The sequence below is a fragment of the Hyaena hyaena genome, unplaced genomic scaffold (genome assembly GCF_003009895.1).
Source record: "Hyaena hyaena isolate Hyena2069 unplaced genomic scaffold, ASM300989v1 scaffold_115, whole genome shotgun sequence".
Classification (NCBI taxonomy): Eukaryota; Metazoa; Chordata; class Mammalia; order Carnivora; family Hyaenidae; genus Hyaena; species Hyaena hyaena.
In genome coordinates, this window is record NW_024080747.1 from 3009921 (window position 1) to 3030490 (window position 20570).

The following is a 20570-nucleotide window of genomic DNA, read 5'->3' on the forward strand; positions in this document are numbered from 1 at the left end:
CCTGGGTGGCTTAGTCGGTTAAGCGTCCGACTTTCGCTTGGTTCATGATCTCGCGGTTCGTGGGTTCGAGCCCCGCGTCGGGCTCTGTGCTGACTGCCAGCTCAGAGCCTGGAGCCTATTTCAGAGTCTGTGTCTCCCTCTCTCTCTGACCCTCCCCTGCTCACGCTGTCTCTCTCTCTCCTAGAAATAAATAAAACATTTAAAAAAAAAAAAAAAGAATACTAATATCAAACAAGGGGCGCCTGGGTGGCTCAGTTGGTTGAGCCTCTGACTTCAGCTCAGGTCATGATCTCCCTGTTCATGAATTTGAGCCCTGCCTGCATCAGGCTCTGTGCTGACAGCTCAGAGCCTGGAGCCTGCTTCAGATTGTGTCTCCCCCTCTCACTTTGCTCTTCCCCTGCTTAGGTTCTGTCTCCCTGTCTCTCAAGAATAAATGAACATTAAAAAAATTTTTTTTAAAGAATACTAATATCAACCAAGAAAGATTTCTAGGAAACATTGTGATTTTGTCTTTGCCTCTGCCTATTCAAAAATTGACTTTAATATGATCCTAAGTCAGTTTGCAAGTGCTGAGATCTTTAAGTACTTACTTATTTGTTGAAAGATGGAGTCAATATTCAAAAATAGTTTTAATATCTTAGCCCTATGTGACAACATAACACTTAAAGGAAAAGGAGAAATTCTACAATTCATTTGAATAAAATTTGGATAGAATGGAATGGGTTAGATCTTAAACTTTATTACAACCCACATAGAAGACAGAAGTGAACCTTAGCCATGTATTACCTATTTAACAGGAATCACACCCCAAATACTTGTCTGTTTGCTCATGATAAACTGCTCTCAGGTATTTTAGTTTTCCTAGTATTTCATTTTCCTTTCAAACCGCAGAGATCCATTCATTAATATGAAAGTTGGAAAATCTGTATGTATTTATAAATTTTGAGATTGGTATTCCCCCCCCATCTTCCATTGATGTTGTTTTTATATTTAGCATTACTGAAACAAGGAATTGAACTTTTAATTTGAATTGTCAACGAATAAATGTCGATATTCCAGAATAGTTAATTGCAGACAATAAAGGTTGTGGAACTGACAGAGGGAAAAGTATTCACTTATGGCTACTGATAGGCTCTTACCTTACGTCAGGCTCAGCAGCATTGGGAAGAGCTGCTCATGCTGTCTCTCCCTCTCAATACATGTTTTTATCACTTGCCATCCAGGACCCTATACCTCCCAGACTGTTGCCTCTCAGGCCGCTTCATTGATCATCATTCTCTACATCTTCCTAACAGATGTGACCTAGTACTCAATCATGAGTCTTCTTTTCTGCTCTGGGTGCACTTATTCGGGGATCTTACCCAGTCTCATAGCTTAAATGCCAACTATATGCCAGTGATTCCAAAATAGGTAATTCTAATGTAGACCTCTCTGTTGAGCTCCAAATTTGTATATCCAGCTATGTACTTGACATTTCAACTTGAGGTCTAGTAGATATATCAAACTTAACATGCTTCAAACTGAAGTGATCATCTCTCCCAATCCCAACACCAGACTCTCTTCTCCTCATATTATTCTTCATCCTCCTGATGGTCATCAGGCCCTTTTTGGCAAGGGTCAAAAATCATATTGTAGTCCTCAATCCTTTCTTCCTTTCAGAATACACACCAAACACTGTAAGCTCTGCCTTCTACTTTAGCTGCCAATAATCTCTCATCATGTGGCCTTTCTCCATCTGTAGTCTGTCCTCAGTACAGCCACCAGAGTGAACCTTTTAAATAGGTCCAAGCATGCTAATTGTGGTACTTGTAAAACCATACATAGGTGGTGAAAATTTAAAACGTGAATGCAGGGGTTCCTGGGTGACTCAGTCAGTTAAGCATCCAACTTCAGCCCAGGTCATGATCTCATGGTTCACAGATTTGAGCCCCATGTCAGTATCTATACTGATAGCTCACAGCCTAGAGCCTGCTTCAGATTCTGTGTCTCCCTCTCTCTGCCCCTCCCTCACTCATACTCTCTCTTTCAAAAATAACATTAAAAAATTAAAAAAAGAAATTGTTGTTTAAAAAATTATCTATAGTACGTAAGTGTTAACATTTGTTAAATACTGGGAATGGATTCCTGAACACTCTATTACTCTATATATCTGAAAGTTTGAGATATTTCATAATAAAGAATGATTGATAATAAATAAAAAGCACTTCCCCTCTTGTTTTCCTATACCAGTCTGTACCAGGTTCTTAATGTGTTACTTTTCTTATAGTCTGTTGTTTCAACGAACTCATCCCACGTGCTAGACATTTTTTTTATTGAACATTCACTTCCATACCTTAAAATAATAGAAAATCAAACCTAAGAATGACATTTGTAAACTAGAGAGCCTCCATGTAAAATGAAAAGATCAAGACAGTTTTCATATCGGTGATGGTTATGGTAACTGGACACTTAGAGAGAGGCCATGAGAATATTTGTCATATATTTGAAATGGGAAAAGAAGCGTAGAATCAGGACGCATGATTTCTGGACCTTTCATAAAAATATTTCTGAGACTTGCTCCTGTCCATTGAAGGTCTGGACTGCTTCAGAGCAGTGACTGGTCTATTAGTGACTGAAATGCATAAGCAGAATATTAAATATTTATCAAAGGTGTTGATGAATGATTTCTTCTCTGGGTGTAATTTGGAACAAAATGGCCTCTGATTTCTGGTTTGGATGTTCTCTTGTTTATAAATGTCGTTTTTGAAACATGATTCATGGACATAATATTCCTGATGTTTCCTAGTATATGCAGAGTGCATTGAATTTCCTGTTTTATACCATACTTTTACAGCTCTATAGATGTATGACCTCCTAAAGTAACTAATAAGCCAGCCTGAAATTACAGTAGCTTTTTGAGCCTGTGTACTCACTGATGGGACTAGAGTGAGGGTGGAGAAAGGTGGGGAGGAGGAAAGACACTCAACTGTTTTCTTTTAGCACTGCCTATTCACAGATTGGTATTCTGGGATCCTGAGGTTAAAAAACAGGCCATGTCAAGAAGAACGTTTTTGGTATAAGATTTATTCTTCCCTGTAAGGGGGTAAAACAACAATATAATTTCTTGCATGTTACTTCATGCCATTCAAAATGGGAGTGGGGGAGAATGTTTGAATTATCCACGGATCCTAAATGGAAAAGGAATAACACATTTTGTTGATGTGCACGCAAATGAGAAAGATGACTTAAAATCAGAACAACTTGATGTATAATGTGGTTGCATCCTGATAAACCCATCATGAATTGAAAACATCATGAGTGAAAAATGCATTTAGTACACTTAACCTACCAAACAGCGTCATTTAGGCTAGCCTACCTCCTATGTGTTCAGAACACCTACAGATGGCAAAAAAATCTAACACAAAGTATATTTTGTAGTATTAGCATTGACTCTCTTATGTGATTTATTGACTACTCTACTAAAAGTGAAAAACAGAATGGTTCTATGGGTACAGAATGGTGGTAGGTGTGTTGGCTGTTTACCCTCAGGATCACGTGGCTGACGGTCCCTCGTGCTGTCCAGCCTCACTGGAGAGTGTCATATCCATGTCGCCAGCCCAGAAAAAGATCCAAGTTCTAAATGTGGGGTAAGGTTTCTACTGAACACTCCTTACTTTTGCACCATTGTCAACCTGTATAATCCTACATTGCATGGTTGTAATTTAGAGACGGGTGTGTATTATCAAGTATATTTAATATTGTCTGCTTGGAAACGTCCAATACCCTGCTGTATTTCCTGCATCTGGCACATTAGCTGACACATAGTATGTACTCAGTAAATATTGTCGAATACATTCATTATTTTATTTATTTGACCTTTAGTTGATTCCGGAAAAGAGATTGCAGCACATTTTCCATGTCTGTGAGTACCACTGCTGGAGCCTTTGAGTAGTTTGCTCCACTCATCTTGTTTCCATGGTAAACTGAATTTGTCTCCACTCTCTAGGGGTATGTAGGAGGTTGGCAACATCTCCGTTAATTGTGAGGTCACCAGTAAGACCTGGCAGTGATGAGTACTTCCCCACATCACAGCTGTGCAGCTTCCTCAGTGGTCTCATTCTGTTGCACTTGAACCACATAACTGGGCTGGAATCACATGAGATAAGTGCTGTGAGGGCTCATCACCATGGTGAGTGGCTCTGCAGAATCACCAGGTGACTAAACCTTTAACAACTCAGTGTGCCACTGACTATATGCACCAGCTCCTTAAGTGCTAGGGTGAGTGGCAAGCTGAGAGCCAGCTTTCAAAAAACTCCACAGGGCAAGTAATAAACTCAGATTCTCCTCATGACTCAACAAAATGGAACATGTAAAACAGTCATTTGCTACAAAACAAAAGTCATATTGTTAGGGCTTTGGGGGAACCCTGGCTGATACAGGCAGGGGAGTGGTTTTTCACTTGGTATTTGCTATTTTTTTTTTAAATATTTTTATTTATTTCTAGGAGAGAGAGAGAGAGAGAGAGCGTGAGCAGGGGAGGGTCAGAGAGAGAGGGAGTCACAGACTCTGAAACAGGGTCCAGGCTCTGAGCTGGCAGTCAGCACAGAGCCCGATGCGGGGCTCGAACCCATGAACCGTGAGATCATGACGTAAGCGAAAGTCAGACGCTCAACCGACTAAGCCACCCAGGCGGCCCCGGTATTTGCTCTTGAGTTTAACAGAAGCCTGAGCTCGTGTGTTTGACCATCCTGCAATAGGACTACTAAATTTTCAACCTGAGCAGTAGGGGTTAGGGTGATAGTTTCTTTGGAGTGAACTGAATGAGAGCTTATTTCTGTCTTTTTTCTTTTTAAGCCACTTCTGGAAAGGGTTAATTCTTATTTCAAAAAATTGACAAGTTTCTACTTTTTTCCTTTAGGTTCCCTGGCCTTTCCTCTTCAGTCTCCTTTGCTGATTCCTTCTCTTTCTCAAACCTCTGGGTTTGGTTTTAGGCCGCCTTCTGCCCTTTGTCTATACTCCCTTTCTGGATAACATCACTCCTCTCCATGGATAGAAAGATCGTTTTTATGTTGGTAGCTCTCAGATGTATGTCTCCAACTCAAAACCATGCACTCAACTCCATACTCCAACTGTCTGGTTGATTTCTCCACTTGGATATGTCACAGATGCATCAAATCTAATAAGATCCCATCAGTAAATTTGACTCTCCGCCCATAAAATCTGTTTTAGCTTTAGTACTGGACATTTACATGTTAGTAATAGACCTGTATCTCCCATTCTGGAGTGTTTAAGCCAGAAACTCTGAAGTCATCCTTAATTCCCTGTGGTATTGTCCCTCCACATCCCAGCATCTAAACCATCAACACATTTGGGTGGTTGCCCTCTGGTTTGTATGAGTATCTAAAATTCATCTCAAACATATTTACTTTTCTCCACATCCTTCGTTCAGCCACCATGTGTTGCTTCTTTGCTCTAGTCAGCACAGGCTTGCGCTTGAACTGTGAGAGCTGACTTCCCACTGGTCTTCCTGATTCTACTCTTCTCACCCTATAATCTGTTTTCTAAAAAAAAAAAAAAAGCACGAATGGCTTTCTTGAAAAATTTCTATGTGATTATGCCATCCACTGTCACTTGCTACCAGTTACATTTCACATAAAAACTGTATGTCTTATGGTCTTCAGAGCTTTCCACGAGCCATGACCTGCCAACCCTTCTGTTCTGCTTTTGCGGCTGTCATTAGTTCTCTGTGGCTCCTGTGACTGCCTCGGTCTTCCTGTTGATTCTTTAATTTAGGTGGCCTGGCTCCTCTCTAGGTTCTCCTCCCTAATAGACTTTACACAAATGCAGCGTAATTTATTGCTTGAATTACAGCAGTGGCCTCCCCAGCAAGTCTTATGTCCCTCCATTTCAACCTCTCTTTTAAACTAAATTGTAATCTAAGTCATATCTGTACATGTTTGAAAAGTCAATACATACGAAATTTTGGTGGAAAAAATAAACTACCCGGCCCCTTTCTTTCCATGTTTGGTTTTGCACTCTAAGGAGCAACTTCATTTCTTTTAGAACATTCATTGCCTCTTTATTGCTAAGTAATACTGTTAGATTATTTATCCATTGGCTTTCACTTTTACAATATGTTTTACTCTGGCCTAAACCTATGGAACACAAACATACGTTGTTATAAATAACAATTAAAAGGTATACACTTTTATAAACCCCAAGTCAATCTATCGGGCTCTTCTCACGTATATTCCAGGGTCATAGTCTTGATAAACGGCATCTGCTGCCTCATACATGAGTCTTCTCTCACTTCCAGTCTTTTTCACATGGCTGGCTCCTTCTCTGTGTCTTGCCTCCAGTGTTCACTCCTTAGAAAGGTCGTAATGGGCCACTCTGTCTGACAACTCAGTCTCCGCTCTATTTTTCTTGGATCCTTGTTTGTTTCTTCAATGATACTTTTCACAGTTTTAATTCCTTAAGTATATTTGTCTGAATGCCTGATTTTTTTCTGTCTTTCCCCTAATGGATCAGGTCCATGAAGGTAGGGATTAAGTCACATTTCAGTTTTGAAGCTTCAGTGCCTTGCATACTGTCATGTGGCATGTGTTCAGTAGGTAGCTTTATAACAAATGCTAAATAATCATCCAGAAGATACAGTAGAACATAACAGCTTTTGACTCGACTGAAGCATAAACCTAGAAGAAATTTAAAACGGAGTTTGCTCCCTATTTCACAACTCCCTTTTTTGCATGTTAAAGAAGTGGTAGAAGTCCCCAGGGATTAATTTAAAACTCATTCTAGGCAACAAGAGATTACAGTAAAATGAATGAGTATAAGCAAGCATATGAAAACCAGATCAATGGCTTTTCTTGATATGAGCAAAAATTAGACTGTAAAATGAGAACTGAGCTAACCATCCTAATAACAAAAAGTTACTCTTTTAGGATAGTTAAATGTTTCTATGGAGCCTTCATTTTCCTCTTCATGCAATTTTTTTTTTTTTTTACCACTTTTCACATCTTCAACCTAGAAGAGCTTCTGTTTATAATCTTACTTGTGGATGTTCTTTATCTATAATGGAGTCAGAAAGGAAATGGGTGGTGAGCGTTGAGGAAGGCACTTATTGGGATAAGCACTGGGTATTATATGTAAGTGGCGAATCACTAAATTCTACTCCTGATGCCACTGTTACGCTATATGCTAACTAACCTGGACTTAAATACATAAAGGGACATTTTGAAATTGTTCTAAAATGTCTATCTCTGTCAAATGATGGGGGAGAGTTAGAGGAGGACAGTGGCTTTCAAGAAAACGGGAGAGAACGTATGTTTCTTTTTCATTTGTAGTAGTGAGCTGTATTCCTGTGTAATCACTCTGGAGATTAAATACGACTGATGAAGGAATGCAGCATAAAAAGTCATCATGAAGCATCCTGTAGTAAAATCTGTAACCAGTGTCCCAGAAAAGATAGATAGTCTAAATACCACAGGAGGATTTCATCAGAGTTTATTTTTGAATATGAATCAGATAAGTGATACTGCCATGGAATGCCTCTGGGTTCCTTTCCAAGCATCATTTTCCTGGGGCTTTCTCTGCTCCAGCCATAGTAACCTTGCTTTCCCTTATACATGCTAAGCCAGTCCCTTCTCACAGTCTCTGTTTCTTCTCCTGCTTGGAATGTTCTCCCCTGTAACTTGGCCTGGCCAACTCTCATACTTAGATCTCTGCTCAGATGTCATCTCACCCAAAAGACATTCCCTACATCGCTCTCTAAGCCTTGTATTACTTGGCACGTGAATTCCTATTGTACACACTTAGTCTCATTGACTACATAAGACTCAAGGATATCATAATGAGCCTGAGGGGGGTGTCCCCCCCCAAATCTTCTTTCTGGTGTTGTTCACTCTTAGGTTGTGAGAGGTCACTTGGTAAGTTTAGTTACAAGAAGTCTAGTAAGTAAAATATTCACCCACAAATCATTAAACCACCCAAATTGACATAAAGTTAAAATTTCTCTGCTCCATGCCCTTCACATGGTCTTGCTTAGAGCTAATCACATGCAGTGAAGAAGGGGGAATGAAGTCAAGAGTCCTTGTTATTTCCCCACCTCAGGGTTTTTAGTCTTCCTGCTCAGCGCACTGAGCTTTGTCTGGTTCCTCTAGGGCAGTAAGGATAAGGGGGAGGGAAGGAGGAGTGTGTTTGGGTGACCAGTGGTGTCATGGCATGCTGACGGTGTCATGGCATTATAGTTTTGTCATGGGATAGTGGTGCTGAGCATTATGTTTGACAGGTGCTTACCATGGTGACTTCCTGTCTCTCATGGGCCACATTTGTGGGTTTCAGGGAGGCTGTCCTCTTCAGAGATGCTCCTCGGTCTCTCTAGATCTTACACTTATCCTTTGAAGAGGACTAATTTGTCTTCTTCAGATGGTCACTTTCTGTTCCTATTTTGTCCTTGAGGTGTCTGGGGGGATACTTCCAGGCTATATTTGAACTTTGTTTATTTGTGTGCATGAAATAGAACACAGATATAAATAAGTGTATAAACTATTAATATAAAGCTTAGTAACAGTGTTAGAGCAAGTGTATGTGTTACTTTGACCCAGTTGAGTAAAAGCAAATTGTATTCCTTCCTGGAATATACGTAAGTTGGTGATGGGTCTTGCCAGCCGGGATCACAGCTGCCCGATGACCTCTGGCTACATAATGTCAATATTGATAAGAATGTATTGAATAGAGGGTCAAATGAATGAATAGATAATAAAATTCTGATATATTTAGAGGATACACTGTTATTCAGCAATTAAAATCCAGGCCTATAAAGATTGCTTAATGCCATTAAGAAACAGAATAGCTATTAAGCTATTTTTAAATGGAAAAATAAAGTCGAATATAAAACTTTAAAATGTGTAAGCATGTGTAGAGGCAAATCCATGCATACACACAGGTGTACACCTGCAGATATACTTGTGTGTCTGTATGTGTTGAGAGACTAGAAAGAAAAATATCTATATCTGTATCTTTCTGTCTATCTATATATACCTGTGTAATTCTGTATGATGGGATTGGGATTATGATTTTCTTTTTTTAATTATATATTTTAAATGTTCTGCTATTTACAATTTCAGGCTTTATAATCAGGAGACATTTTAAGAACAAAAATAGAAATGAGCTTTGCAAAACGAAGAAGAAAAGAAAAACTAAAACCTTGAAATATTGAAATATTGTCCCTATATCTGCCATGGGGGTTCTGGAGGTTCTTGGGCATGTAGCACTGAAGGAGGTTGGGAGGTGAAACCCTCAGCCTGCTCAGAAAGCCCATGTGCCTTTGGCAGCTTATATGTTGCATGATATAAAATAGTCACCTCCAGATAAAGTTCAGAGCCTAATGCAGTATATTTCCCTTCTGCTTTGTAAGGGATGGAGCCTGGCCCTGCTGTTGATATCCAGTGTTGGACATCTCCCATTTGTGAGGTGTTGTGCTTGACATCAAATCCTCAGTGCACAATTTTTTAAAGATGAGACTTACTTGGAATAACAGTCATATGGTAGGGCCTAGACTCCTCAGATAGCCGCACAAAGGCCATCTTTTATTTGAATCCTGTCATCACCACATACTGACTTGTGACCTTGGGACACAATAAATCTTTTTGAAACCCACTTTTTGAAACAGTAAAACTGGTGAGGTTAGCGTATGTGTCACAAGCTTGCTGTTTGATTAAATGAAATCAAGTATATACCGTGTCTGGCACACAGGCATGCTCTTTTCTTATGTTACTGTTTTCTTAATACATTTTGAAAGAAGTTTGAAAAGGGAAGAGAAAGGACTCGATAATTTTTTCAGCCTGGGTAACTAGAAACATGTTGGAGTTGTGAACAGAGATACAAACAGAGAGAGGCCCTGGTTTGGTAGAACCATCAGTCATCTGAAGGGAGACAATGGGAAGTGTACAAAGAGAGGCGTGGATCTCAGATGGAAGCAGTGGGCTGAGAAGGGGATTTGGGATTTGGGTATTGTCTCCGCAGAGGGTGTTCTAAAACCTTTAGGAGGGATAAATGAAGACAGCAGTTGCTACCCAAAGACCTGCCTTGGAGTGAGGACCATGACCTGTTTAAGGAAACAGAAACAGTTGCTAGAGAAGAGAGCTACAGCCGTGTAATATTCGTGGAGGAGAACTGTGGTCAAGGGTCAAATGCCTTCGAGAAGAGAACAAAGGACAGGAAATTGTGGGTGGCCTCAGAACAATTTCCAGAGTTCAGTGGGGGAAACTAGAATGCAGGTAGCAAGCAAATTTAGAAGGATGTATTAAAACCAAAAAACAAATTTGGAAATTGGAAGCATTAGATTCCAGTCCTGACACTCACGTGAACTCTGTGTGATTCTCAGCACATTATGCAACATCTCTCAGTCTTGGTTTTCCTGATTTTAAAACTCCTGCGATGGCCGGGTATAAGTTTCCTTCTCCCGTTGTAGTTTCAGGATACTTTCTGAAGTCCTTTGGCAAGGAAAGAAAACCAAATAATGTTAACAATGTGGCCACATGAAAGCTTTTCCTAAAGAAAGGACTTGGTTTCCCAAGGAAGGCAACATTGGGAATGCCAGAGGGGAGAAATCGAATAGTGACTTCCCCTCAGACTGAGTTACAGGTGGAGTCAATGGAATAGATGCTCTGGAAAGCAGCGAATGGATAGGTTTCCTTTTGATCTCGAAAAGGAAGACGAGACTGAGTTAAAAGCAACATTCCTTGAGCTCCTGCTGTGTACCATCCTTGTGTACTAAAGGCATGACGCTGAGCACTATGCCCAAAGCCTTCACCCAAAATAGTTCATGGTCTAATCAGAGACACGTGAAAACTGTAACCAGAGTGGACTTAAGAGTATAATAATGGGAAAGGCACAGCGTAGAAGTGGATCAAGGAGGCAGTGGTTACTTTGGAGAGAGGACAGGACCAGCTGGGCTTTGAAGAAATAACCAAGAGGACTCTCTGGAACAAGAAAACAGCATGTGCACTGTACCAAGATGTGAGCGTACAACTAAAACTTACTATGAAAACTGTTAAAATATAGTTTGTTCACACAGTTAAAATGTGTTTGTTATGGTTATATATAAAGTTTAAGTAGTAAAAATAAAGGTGGAGAGGTAGGCAAGAATTTGTCATGACCTTGTACCTTCTATGTCTTCATTAAGGATTTACAGTTTCCCCCTGTGGGCGTAAAGAGGAAACATCAAAAGAGTTGAGTCAGGAAGAGAAGGGTAGTATTTTAAGACAATAGGACAGATAGGGTATCATAGTGTATTTTCATAGATTTGCGTCTTTGTGTTGAATACACAAATGCATGAAAAATCACTCCTATTCATAGTAATATTGAAAATGACATTTTTTGAAGAAAGTTTCAAACCTATAGTATCATAATTTACATCAAGCCAAATGCTTATACTCAGGACTATTTGATGCTTTATTTACCTATTAAGATATATACTATACTTTTGCCATCCAAGAAATGGTAAGACTGAATACAGAAGGTAAATACAAAAGGGAATATAGCCAAAGTTCAGGTGATGTAGAGCATCAGACATTGGTCTGCAGTGCTTTTACAAGCCTATCATGATGCTGCATCTTTTCGGCAATTTCCATGACTGCTGTTTAGAAATAAAACATGTGCTTCTTTTGGCATCTCACTAATTCATTACTATACCTATGGTCAGACGGTAATCATCCTTAGAACCCTAGGACTCGGACTTTCCTATTAAGAAATTTGTCATTTGATGTTTTCAATTATATAGGTTCCTCTTGTGTTTTGGCTACATTTCCCCACATCTCTGCACAAGCCAGGCATCTCCTTAAGTGTAAGGTAGACTCCACATCCTCTTTGTCTTTGCTCCTAATATCTCCTCTCATAGGGAGCAATCTTGCCCTCGTATTATCCAGATTGTGCTATCGCTCATGACTCTTCTGATATCCTGAAATTATGATGGTTATTATGACATTCCTCGTGTCCTTTAACATTTATGCTGTTGAGTTCTTATGCTCTGTATTTTTAAAAAACAGACATTATCAAAGCCTTACAAAATGCACTCTGAACCTCAGTTAAATTTCAGCCAGTCCATTGAAAGCTTACCTAGAAAACAAAGGTCCTGGAAAATAAGTTTCCAGAAGGAAGCATGGAAGAATGGAGAGAAAATTTGAGGTAACTGTGATAACACTTCAGATCTGTGAGTGAATGGAAAGTGAGGTGGTGGAAGTAAGGTAGCAATGCTACCAAAAAATGAGAGTGGAGAGGGCTGTGTTGCTTTCTAATTGTTAAGTCTCTCTCATTCTTCCTTTCCTTTCTTTCTTTCTTTCTTTCTTTCTTTCTTTCTTTCTTTCTTTCTTTCTTTCTTTCTTTCTTTCTTCTTTCTTTCTTTCCTTTCTTTTCTTAGGAGAGAAAGAAAGAGTATGTGCACAAGTGTCCATATTGAGGAGGGACAGAGGGTGAGCGAATCTTAAGCAGGGCCTGTGCTCAGCATGGAGCCTCATGCAAGGCTCGATCCATGACTCTAGGATCATGACCTCAGCCAAAATCAAGAGTCTGATGCTCAACTGACTGAGCCACCCAGGCACCCTTTTAAGTCGTTTTTAAGTTATAGTTACAGTCGAGTTTGGAGATCTATTTAATAGACTGTAATTAACTTCAATTTGAACACAAGAAACATTGATATTGGTTGATTCAAACATTTCACCACCAGTGTGTTTGGCACATGAACCAAATCAAATTTCATGTTGTAATTAGAATTTAGTGACAATGTCAGTGCACCCACATGAAGATCGATGTGATTGGTTGTTTATTTAATAAAGTACCGAGGGATCTAAATAGAGAAATAAAATGTCAGAACTAGTAAGAAAAGAAATGAGTGGCAACTGATATTAATGTAAGCGTTGGTAAATTTGCAAAATACTGAAATTCTTGCTAAATTGTGAAATGAAAGAATAGCATTTGATGACAAAAGAGCAGGTGCCACCATGAGAATATGCACATGATGACAGAACTAAGGTAGGGAACACCTGTTAAATTTCATTTCATTTCCAAATTGTGTGCAGTATGTCTCACAATAGGGAATATCATTTTGAAAAATCTGAGAAGAGCCATCTGGGAGAAAAATGCTTATAAAGCTTGCATTTATCTTAGATGCTATGCTGTGTGGTAATAATTCACATACTGTTTTCTTTCCTTCTAAAACCGAAAGGACAATGCTTGCACTATAATGAATGCTGCGTTGTTGTGGATTGTTGAACACAGGGATTCTGGTGCATAGAGGTTAACAGAGATTTGTGTTCTCCCATGGCTTGTAAAATCACATGCAGATATGCATTTCTGGTTGCTTAGTGAGAAAGTAAGGCTTTTGTGGTGACACAGAAAACCTCAAGACTTTCTGCAATTCTGCTTTAATGTAAGTCATTAGAGCACCCTCTTTGCTGTAGTATAGTATTGTGGTCTCAGATAGAAAATCCTTCCCTGAAGAAAGAACACTGAACAGTTGGTGCTAAATCTTCGCTGGCCTGAACAGAGACTGGTCTGGCACATGGTAGTCAGAGAGTAAATATGTATTGAATGAGTGAGTCACCATTTATAATTATTCCAACATTTTTTTCCTTTTCAGAAGTAGCCTTCTCATTTTTAAAAATTTCTAGAGATAAAGCTCTAACACAATGCATAATTCTGTTATGAAGAGGTTTCCAAATCCTACCTTAAAAAATTCTATTTCAGAAAATATTTAATATGGTAATACAAAGATGAGTCAATTTTGGTTCTTTGGACTCTTGAGATATTCAGTTCCTAGTCAAATGTTTGGATGCTTTGATTTATGCTGGTTATTCTAAGTAATGAATTAAAAATTATGGTGAACATTTATTGAGTGGTTACTCAGTCTCACATCCTATGAAAGGAACATTGCATGGGCTTTTCAAAAGTGAATGTTCCAGATAACTCTATGGGGCTATTGTATAGATAAAGTCACTGTAGCTTTCTCAAAGTTATTTAGCTAGTAGTAGGTTATGAATCCAAATAATCTTAAGTCCAAAATCTATTTTTGGAAGTCATTAAATTTTTTCTGATAGTATGAAATTAAATTTATTTGATCTATTGCTTTAAATCTAACTACTAGTGTTTATAACCTTTTGAAAGAATACCGGATTATAAATGTATGATTTAGGGAAATTCAGCATGTTTACTTGAGATGTTCTAACTGAGTATCATAATACTTATGTTATTGTCAGCCACAGTGTTAGTTCTATTAGTGAACTTCAGTACTGACTGAACCTCAGAATCATACTGACATATGAGATAAGAGTAACATATTTTTGTATTTTCACAGTGTGGATCAATATAGAACATGATACTATCCATCCTCAATCCATGTGTGGATGTACTACATCTTTAAGGATTATTATTCAAGTTTTAAATATTTGTCATTGTCCTTTTTTCTATCAAATTAGGTTCTAGGAAAAAATTTTTTTGGATTTCTTGTCATTACTTTAAAATTCAATCTAGTTTGACATATGAGACAATGAAAACATGTGTGGAAACTAAAAGGACTCATTGGAAGTCATATTAAAATTATATAACAAATGGCCCAAGTATATGATATGTGCCTAATATTTTACAAGAATCGTCACAGTAAATCTTTACTGTGTGTATCCCCATTATCCCCCACTCAGAGTGTGTGTGTGTGTGTGTGTGTAGAACAGTGAGAAGGTGAGGGAGAAACAGAGAGAAGGGGACAGATAGAGATGGTGAAATTATTATTCTAGCACTTAAGAATTTTTTTAGTGTTATAAAAACTCAGTGAAATGTGAGAAGTATTACTGGATTATTCTTAAGTTATCTTCTAACATCAATTCTGTACAGAATAAAATGAGATAGCATATTGGCAATCCCCTGGTCTTTTGGTAGAGAAGATACAATATGCTTTAATAATGAAAACAAGAGAAAAATTCTCTTCTGTGCCTTTACGAAAAAGACACTTTTTTTAGTATAGATTTAATTTTTCTTAATATTCAGTTTAGAAGAATTACTTTATCTGAAGAAGTTAAGTATATTATTACTTTGCTAGTTCTAGATGGATCAAATTAAAGTGAACTATATGTAATTCTTATATAATTAAGGCAAAACAGAAATAAGAATTTTGATAGATTGGATGTGAAAAGTGCAGGTTCTGAGGAATTATTTCATCAAGAATATTTATTAAAAAGTAACAAAATAGTTAAATATATGTATTATATGTACTTTATACAAGTAATATATATTACATAGAGTAAAAGAATAAAAATGGGAAAGGTCAAGTCATATGTTCAGTGTGGAATATTTTCCTAGTTATAATATAAATTTATGTTCTAAAAAGGAAGGAAAGAAATGACTAGGCTTATCTTCAATATAATACAAGGATACCTACTTGTTATAAGTTCTTTTTATTGATAATAACCATATTTTACAGTTTTTAGCCCTCTGTCCACAATTGGCTAAGTTTAAAAACATGACATTATATGAAATGAAACATGCTTATGTAAGTGATGATTCATTTCTTTCTGTAATTTACTGTTCAAAGGTTTTAAAAATCTTTAGCAGAAGGCTTTAAGAAGGTTTTATATAATACTTTCAATGCTGTGTCCCCTGTATTTGCTTTGACATGTTACATGAATTACTTTATTAAATAAGGATTGTTGAAACCTTGGACAATGTGGCTCATGCAATTAAAAACTGTATTGCTCTTCTGTATGTGCCTACATGTAAGTGACCCCATGGGTCTCCCAAAGTGAGCCTTTAACATTCCAGAATTTTTACTGTGCACCTGTTGCTGGCATCTAGCCTCCCACCCACACAGGCTAAGTCTAACTAAATGAAGTTTATGCTCGCGCAATAAAGTATGTAAAGATGTAGTAATAAAATGGGAAGACAGTTACCTTATTAGTGGGGTTGCTGAAATAGCTTCACTAGAAGAATGTATGCACATATGTGAAAGAAAATAGAATGTTTGTGCATAGGAGAGCCTAGAAAGTCATTTATTCAAATATATTTCTTACATATCTTTTTATGTTATATATTCCAGATGGGATTTATACAGCTCAATGAGGACTTCATATTTATTGAACCACTCAATGATACAATGGCCATAACGGGTCACCCACACCGTGTATATAGGCAGAAAAGGTCCATGGAGGAAAAAGTCACAGAGAAGTCAGCTCCTCACAGTCATTACTGTGGTATCATTTCAGGTAATGCCTTCTCCTGTAGGGGTCTAACAAATATGCAATGGGACATGAATACATTACAGTTTTATTCTTCCTTTCCTTCCTTCCTTCCTTCCATCTGTCTGTCTGTCCCTATGTTCATCTGTTCATCCATCAGTCTGCTACTTTTGTACTTTCTCAAATTGTGGAATCTCTTTGGTTAATAACAATTAAATATATCTATCTGAGACTTCTGTTTTAGTTTTCTACGAAGTACTACATTTTAATATAAAAACATAGAAATCCACAGGAATTCAGAGATTAATATATAAACATGCCCTGTATCTCTCTTGAATTGTGAAGCGTTTCTTATAGTATACCATTCACCTCATTGGCACAGAAATGACACCGAGAGAATTCCAGATCTTTTGAAACTGAATACTGTGAGCTCATGGCCTTATTTTAGTCCACCTCTTTGAGAACATCATAGATATCTTTTTACTTGGACCAGATGCCTCTTCTACTTCTTTCTTCTTCTTCTTCTTTCTTTTTTTTCTATTTGACCCAAGTGAAAGTCATCTTGGAAGTTAAAATTAACAGTGTAATACGAAGAGTAGAGATTTATTTCTTTGAATTTTACTCTCAGTATCAAAATACCTTAAATCTGGACTTTCAGAAACTCATAAACATTTCCAGCCATCAAATTCTAGTCTGTTTGTTTGTCTGCCAGTTCTTCACAGAAATAAAATGAGGCTGACTGTTTTGTCAACTTTCTTACTTCCTTTGGCAGAGGTCTTTGTGTTAGCAGGAACGGTAAGGAAAATGAATGATTTCTTTTATGTAAGGAAGACCTGAAAGTCATAGCCAACCTTCAGAAAATAATTAGAAGTGTCCCTAGGAAAAATTTTTAGACATCTAATGCGGACATCTCAGTGACTGTTCACTGATACGAGAAATATTTCCAGTTAGGATCTGAGGAAATAGGAATTTATTCAAGAAGTTTTGGTGTAAAGACATAAAACTTGACTTGCAGATTTAAAATTAGGTGTTAGTGTGGTAAGTGCCAACATACCAGATATAAAATTGATTATGGTATTTGAGGCTAGTTTAGGTATATGACTTATGACTGTCAGCAACATTTGCAGAGGTGATAGGGTGTTCATATCATTGCTCGTTTGGGTGTTCAGATTCAGAAAGAATTATGATATATTTCTGTTTAAATATATTTATCTCAAATTAATCTGTGATTTTGGTTTTCCTCTGTGAAAGCTCATGGTATCAGTCTGAATAGGAATCGTCTTCAAAAAAGGTTAAGTAGAGCTACCTCTGGGCCGCACTATGTGCTGTACTTGATCAGGTCAATTTACATGAAACACATCCTTCTTCTCTGTTCTGAAATGCAGGCACAAAGGAGATAAAACTGCTGAACAGAAGTCACAGCATTATGAACAAGCCAAAGAAAGGCTCTTGTGTTGAGAAATGATAGCAACAACTTGGATTTAGTCCATTTAAGGAAATTATCTTTTATGAGTTATACTAAAAATGTGCCCTGTGCAACTTTCAAATCATAGTCAGCTCCAGCTGTTCTAATTACTCATGTACAGGATGACACAAAGTAAGCTTTGTGTGCGATGGTGCACAGAAAAAATATTTCTAGAAAATTCTAAATTGTAATAGTTTTATCAAGCACAAATACACAGCTCATGTTTGACAAACATTGCTCATAAGCTTTCTAATTATGGGTTTTTTTTTTGTTTTTTTTTTTTTAGGCATGACTGTTTGGTATTCATTGACCTAATTAGGTCAAGCACTTGCCTGCACTGAGTATTAAACTATCAGTTGCATATCTACTGAGTTTACCTACTTTCAGACTTTTTAAAGGTCTAGAATTGAAAAAATGGCTTTAAAATTAGCACTATGTGAAAGAAAATCTTCATTTACTTATACTAGTGTGCCTAATCTTATTACTTCAGGCTGATGTATTAATGTAGTAAGCACGTGGTTCAGCTGTGGATAATTCAACTTTGCCTTGGTGCAATGAAATCAGAAAGTTTCGTGTATTCACATTGGTCTTTCCACTGTTCCCTTTCCTCCTTTTAATGCCTTAGATAGAGTATGTTTCTATGTGTTGACTTCATGAATATCTTTTCCGAACAGGAAACTTCATATTTAGGTTGACTTTGTTGTGTTCTTCTGTGAAAGTATAATATAGAGAAGGCACATGAGATTGAGAGCCAGAGACGGCCCCTGGGTTCAAGGCATAGTTTCACTTTCCCTCCTGCTAGGTACTCTTTTTTTCAATTTCCTTAAGCTTTTTTTTTTTTTTTTAATTTTAATATAGTTGACTTACAATGTTATATTAGTTCCAAGTGTAACACACATAGTGATTTGACAATCTGTACGTTACTCAGTGCTCACCACGGTAAGTGGTGTTACCATCCGTCAGTAGGCAGAGTGAGTACAGTATTACTGACTGTACTCCCTATGCTGTACTTATCATCCATGTGACTCATGTATTTTATAAACAAGAAGTGCGTACTTCTTAATCCCCTTCTCCTGTTACACCCATCACCCCACCCCCCTTTCCTCTGGCAACCACCAGCTTATTCTCTGTATGTATGAATCTGTTTATGGTGTGGGTTTTTGCTTGTTTGTTTGGGGTCTTTTTGTTATAGTTTTTTTTTTTTTTAGATTCCATATATATATGAAATCATATATTATTTGCATTGTTCTGTCTGACTTAACTTAGCATAATGCCCTCTAGGTCCGTCTTTGTTGTGAATGACAGGATTTCATTCTTTTTTATAGCTGAGTGATAGTCACTTAAATATATATCCCATCGTCTTCATCCATTCATTTTATGATAGACACAATATGTTGCTTCCATATTGTAAATATTGTAAATATTGCTACAGTAAACATAGGAGTAGACATATCTTTTCAAATTTTCATTTTCTCTGAGTAAATATCTAGCAGAAGGATTACTGGATGATATGATATTTCTATTTTTAATTTTTTGTGGAACTCCGTGGTGTTTTCAACTTTTACACCATAGCCTCTTCATTTGCAACGTAAGCATGACCAGTCACATCACAGGGATAAAGAGCTAAATGTCACAGCTCTTATTCTCAAGAGGCAACCAGTATATTATTTTAGGCAGACTGGTAAGTGGGTAATTATACTGAGGTATGATGAGAACTCTGGCACACAAGAAACTAGGCTTCTGGTATCAGGGGGCTGAGCCCCAAAGATCAAGCAGCAGCAAAGATCAAGATGACAGACTTACGTCTCTGGGGAAAAAGGGAACCGAGAGTACGGGTTATGATCATGAACTTTGGAGTCTCTGCCTGCATTCACAAACTTACGCTACCACTTCCTAGCTGCATGACTTAGGAAAACTTTCTCTCCCCAGAACTTCATGTACAGTATAGAAAATGGAGATAGTGATACCCAAACCTCAAGGCTGTTGTCAGAGTTAAATGAGATTATGTATGAAAATGAAAACCTTTGTGAAGGTTTTAGTACATGTGGTTAGAGAAGAACAACAATTTCAGGCAAAAGAAGCAGTGTGTGCAAGACTCTAAAGGCAGGAGAAGGCATCGGCTGGGGGAGCTGGAGCCACATGTTTGCAGTGTGGATGGGAGATACAACCCTTGAAAGGTAGTCATGGACCCGGATGATGAAGGGACTTCCTTGTGTGTACTATGGTATGGACTTTACCTGGGAGCAATATGTGATCTTTCAAGATTTTAAGCAGGCAAGTGATATTATTAATATATATTATATTACATTTTATTAAAACCTATGCATATGTTTAGGACTCACTGCTACAAGTAGATTTATAGAATTGAAGAAGACTGATCTGTTTGAGCAAGTCATAGAAATCATCTCTATTCTTAGAGGTAACTTAACCAGACAACTACTGAAATAGTTTCCATATGTCATCCATAACTGTTATGGATATTATTGTCACTATGTGTATAGGGTATTGTAGAGAGCACACATTGAGCATTGGTGACTCTACATATTTCAAATTTCTTCACTAACTGGAAGTGTGTGGTATCAACTGTCTTGTTCTTACACATGCCTATGGGTAGAAAAGGGTCTCAAGATTTGGAAGATGACAATCTTAGCGTAGTTGATATAGACAATGAGACCATCAAAGAAAGCAACCTGATATAAAGATTACTTCAATATACATGGTTCATACACAGTGGCTAACTTGTATGATGGAGTCTACCGTGAAGTTAAGATTTTTAAGAAATGTTCTAGAATGTTCCATGCAGCCTATTTAAATATACCATGCAAATAGGGATGTAGCAAATTGACAAATGGGGCTAACAGTTGTCGTTAACTGGGGCAATAAAGAAAACAAACCTTTTTTCT

General features: G+C 37.7%; 1 protein-coding gene across 4 annotated transcripts in view; it reads left to right on the forward strand.

Moving 5' to 3' along the window:
• ADAMTS19 (ADAM metallopeptidase with thrombospondin type 1 motif 19) overlaps window positions 1-20570 on the forward strand; it is a 239082-nt gene that overhangs the window by 31244 nt on the left and 187268 nt on the right. For all 4 annotated transcript variants that reach the window (XM_039236685.1, XM_039236682.1, XM_039236684.1 and 1 more), the window contains exon 3: window positions 16064-16229. In XM_039236685.1, coding sequence (XP_039092616.1) covers window positions 16064-16229 — 166 coding nt within the window. The remainder of the gene's footprint in view (window positions 1-16063; window positions 16230-20570) is intronic.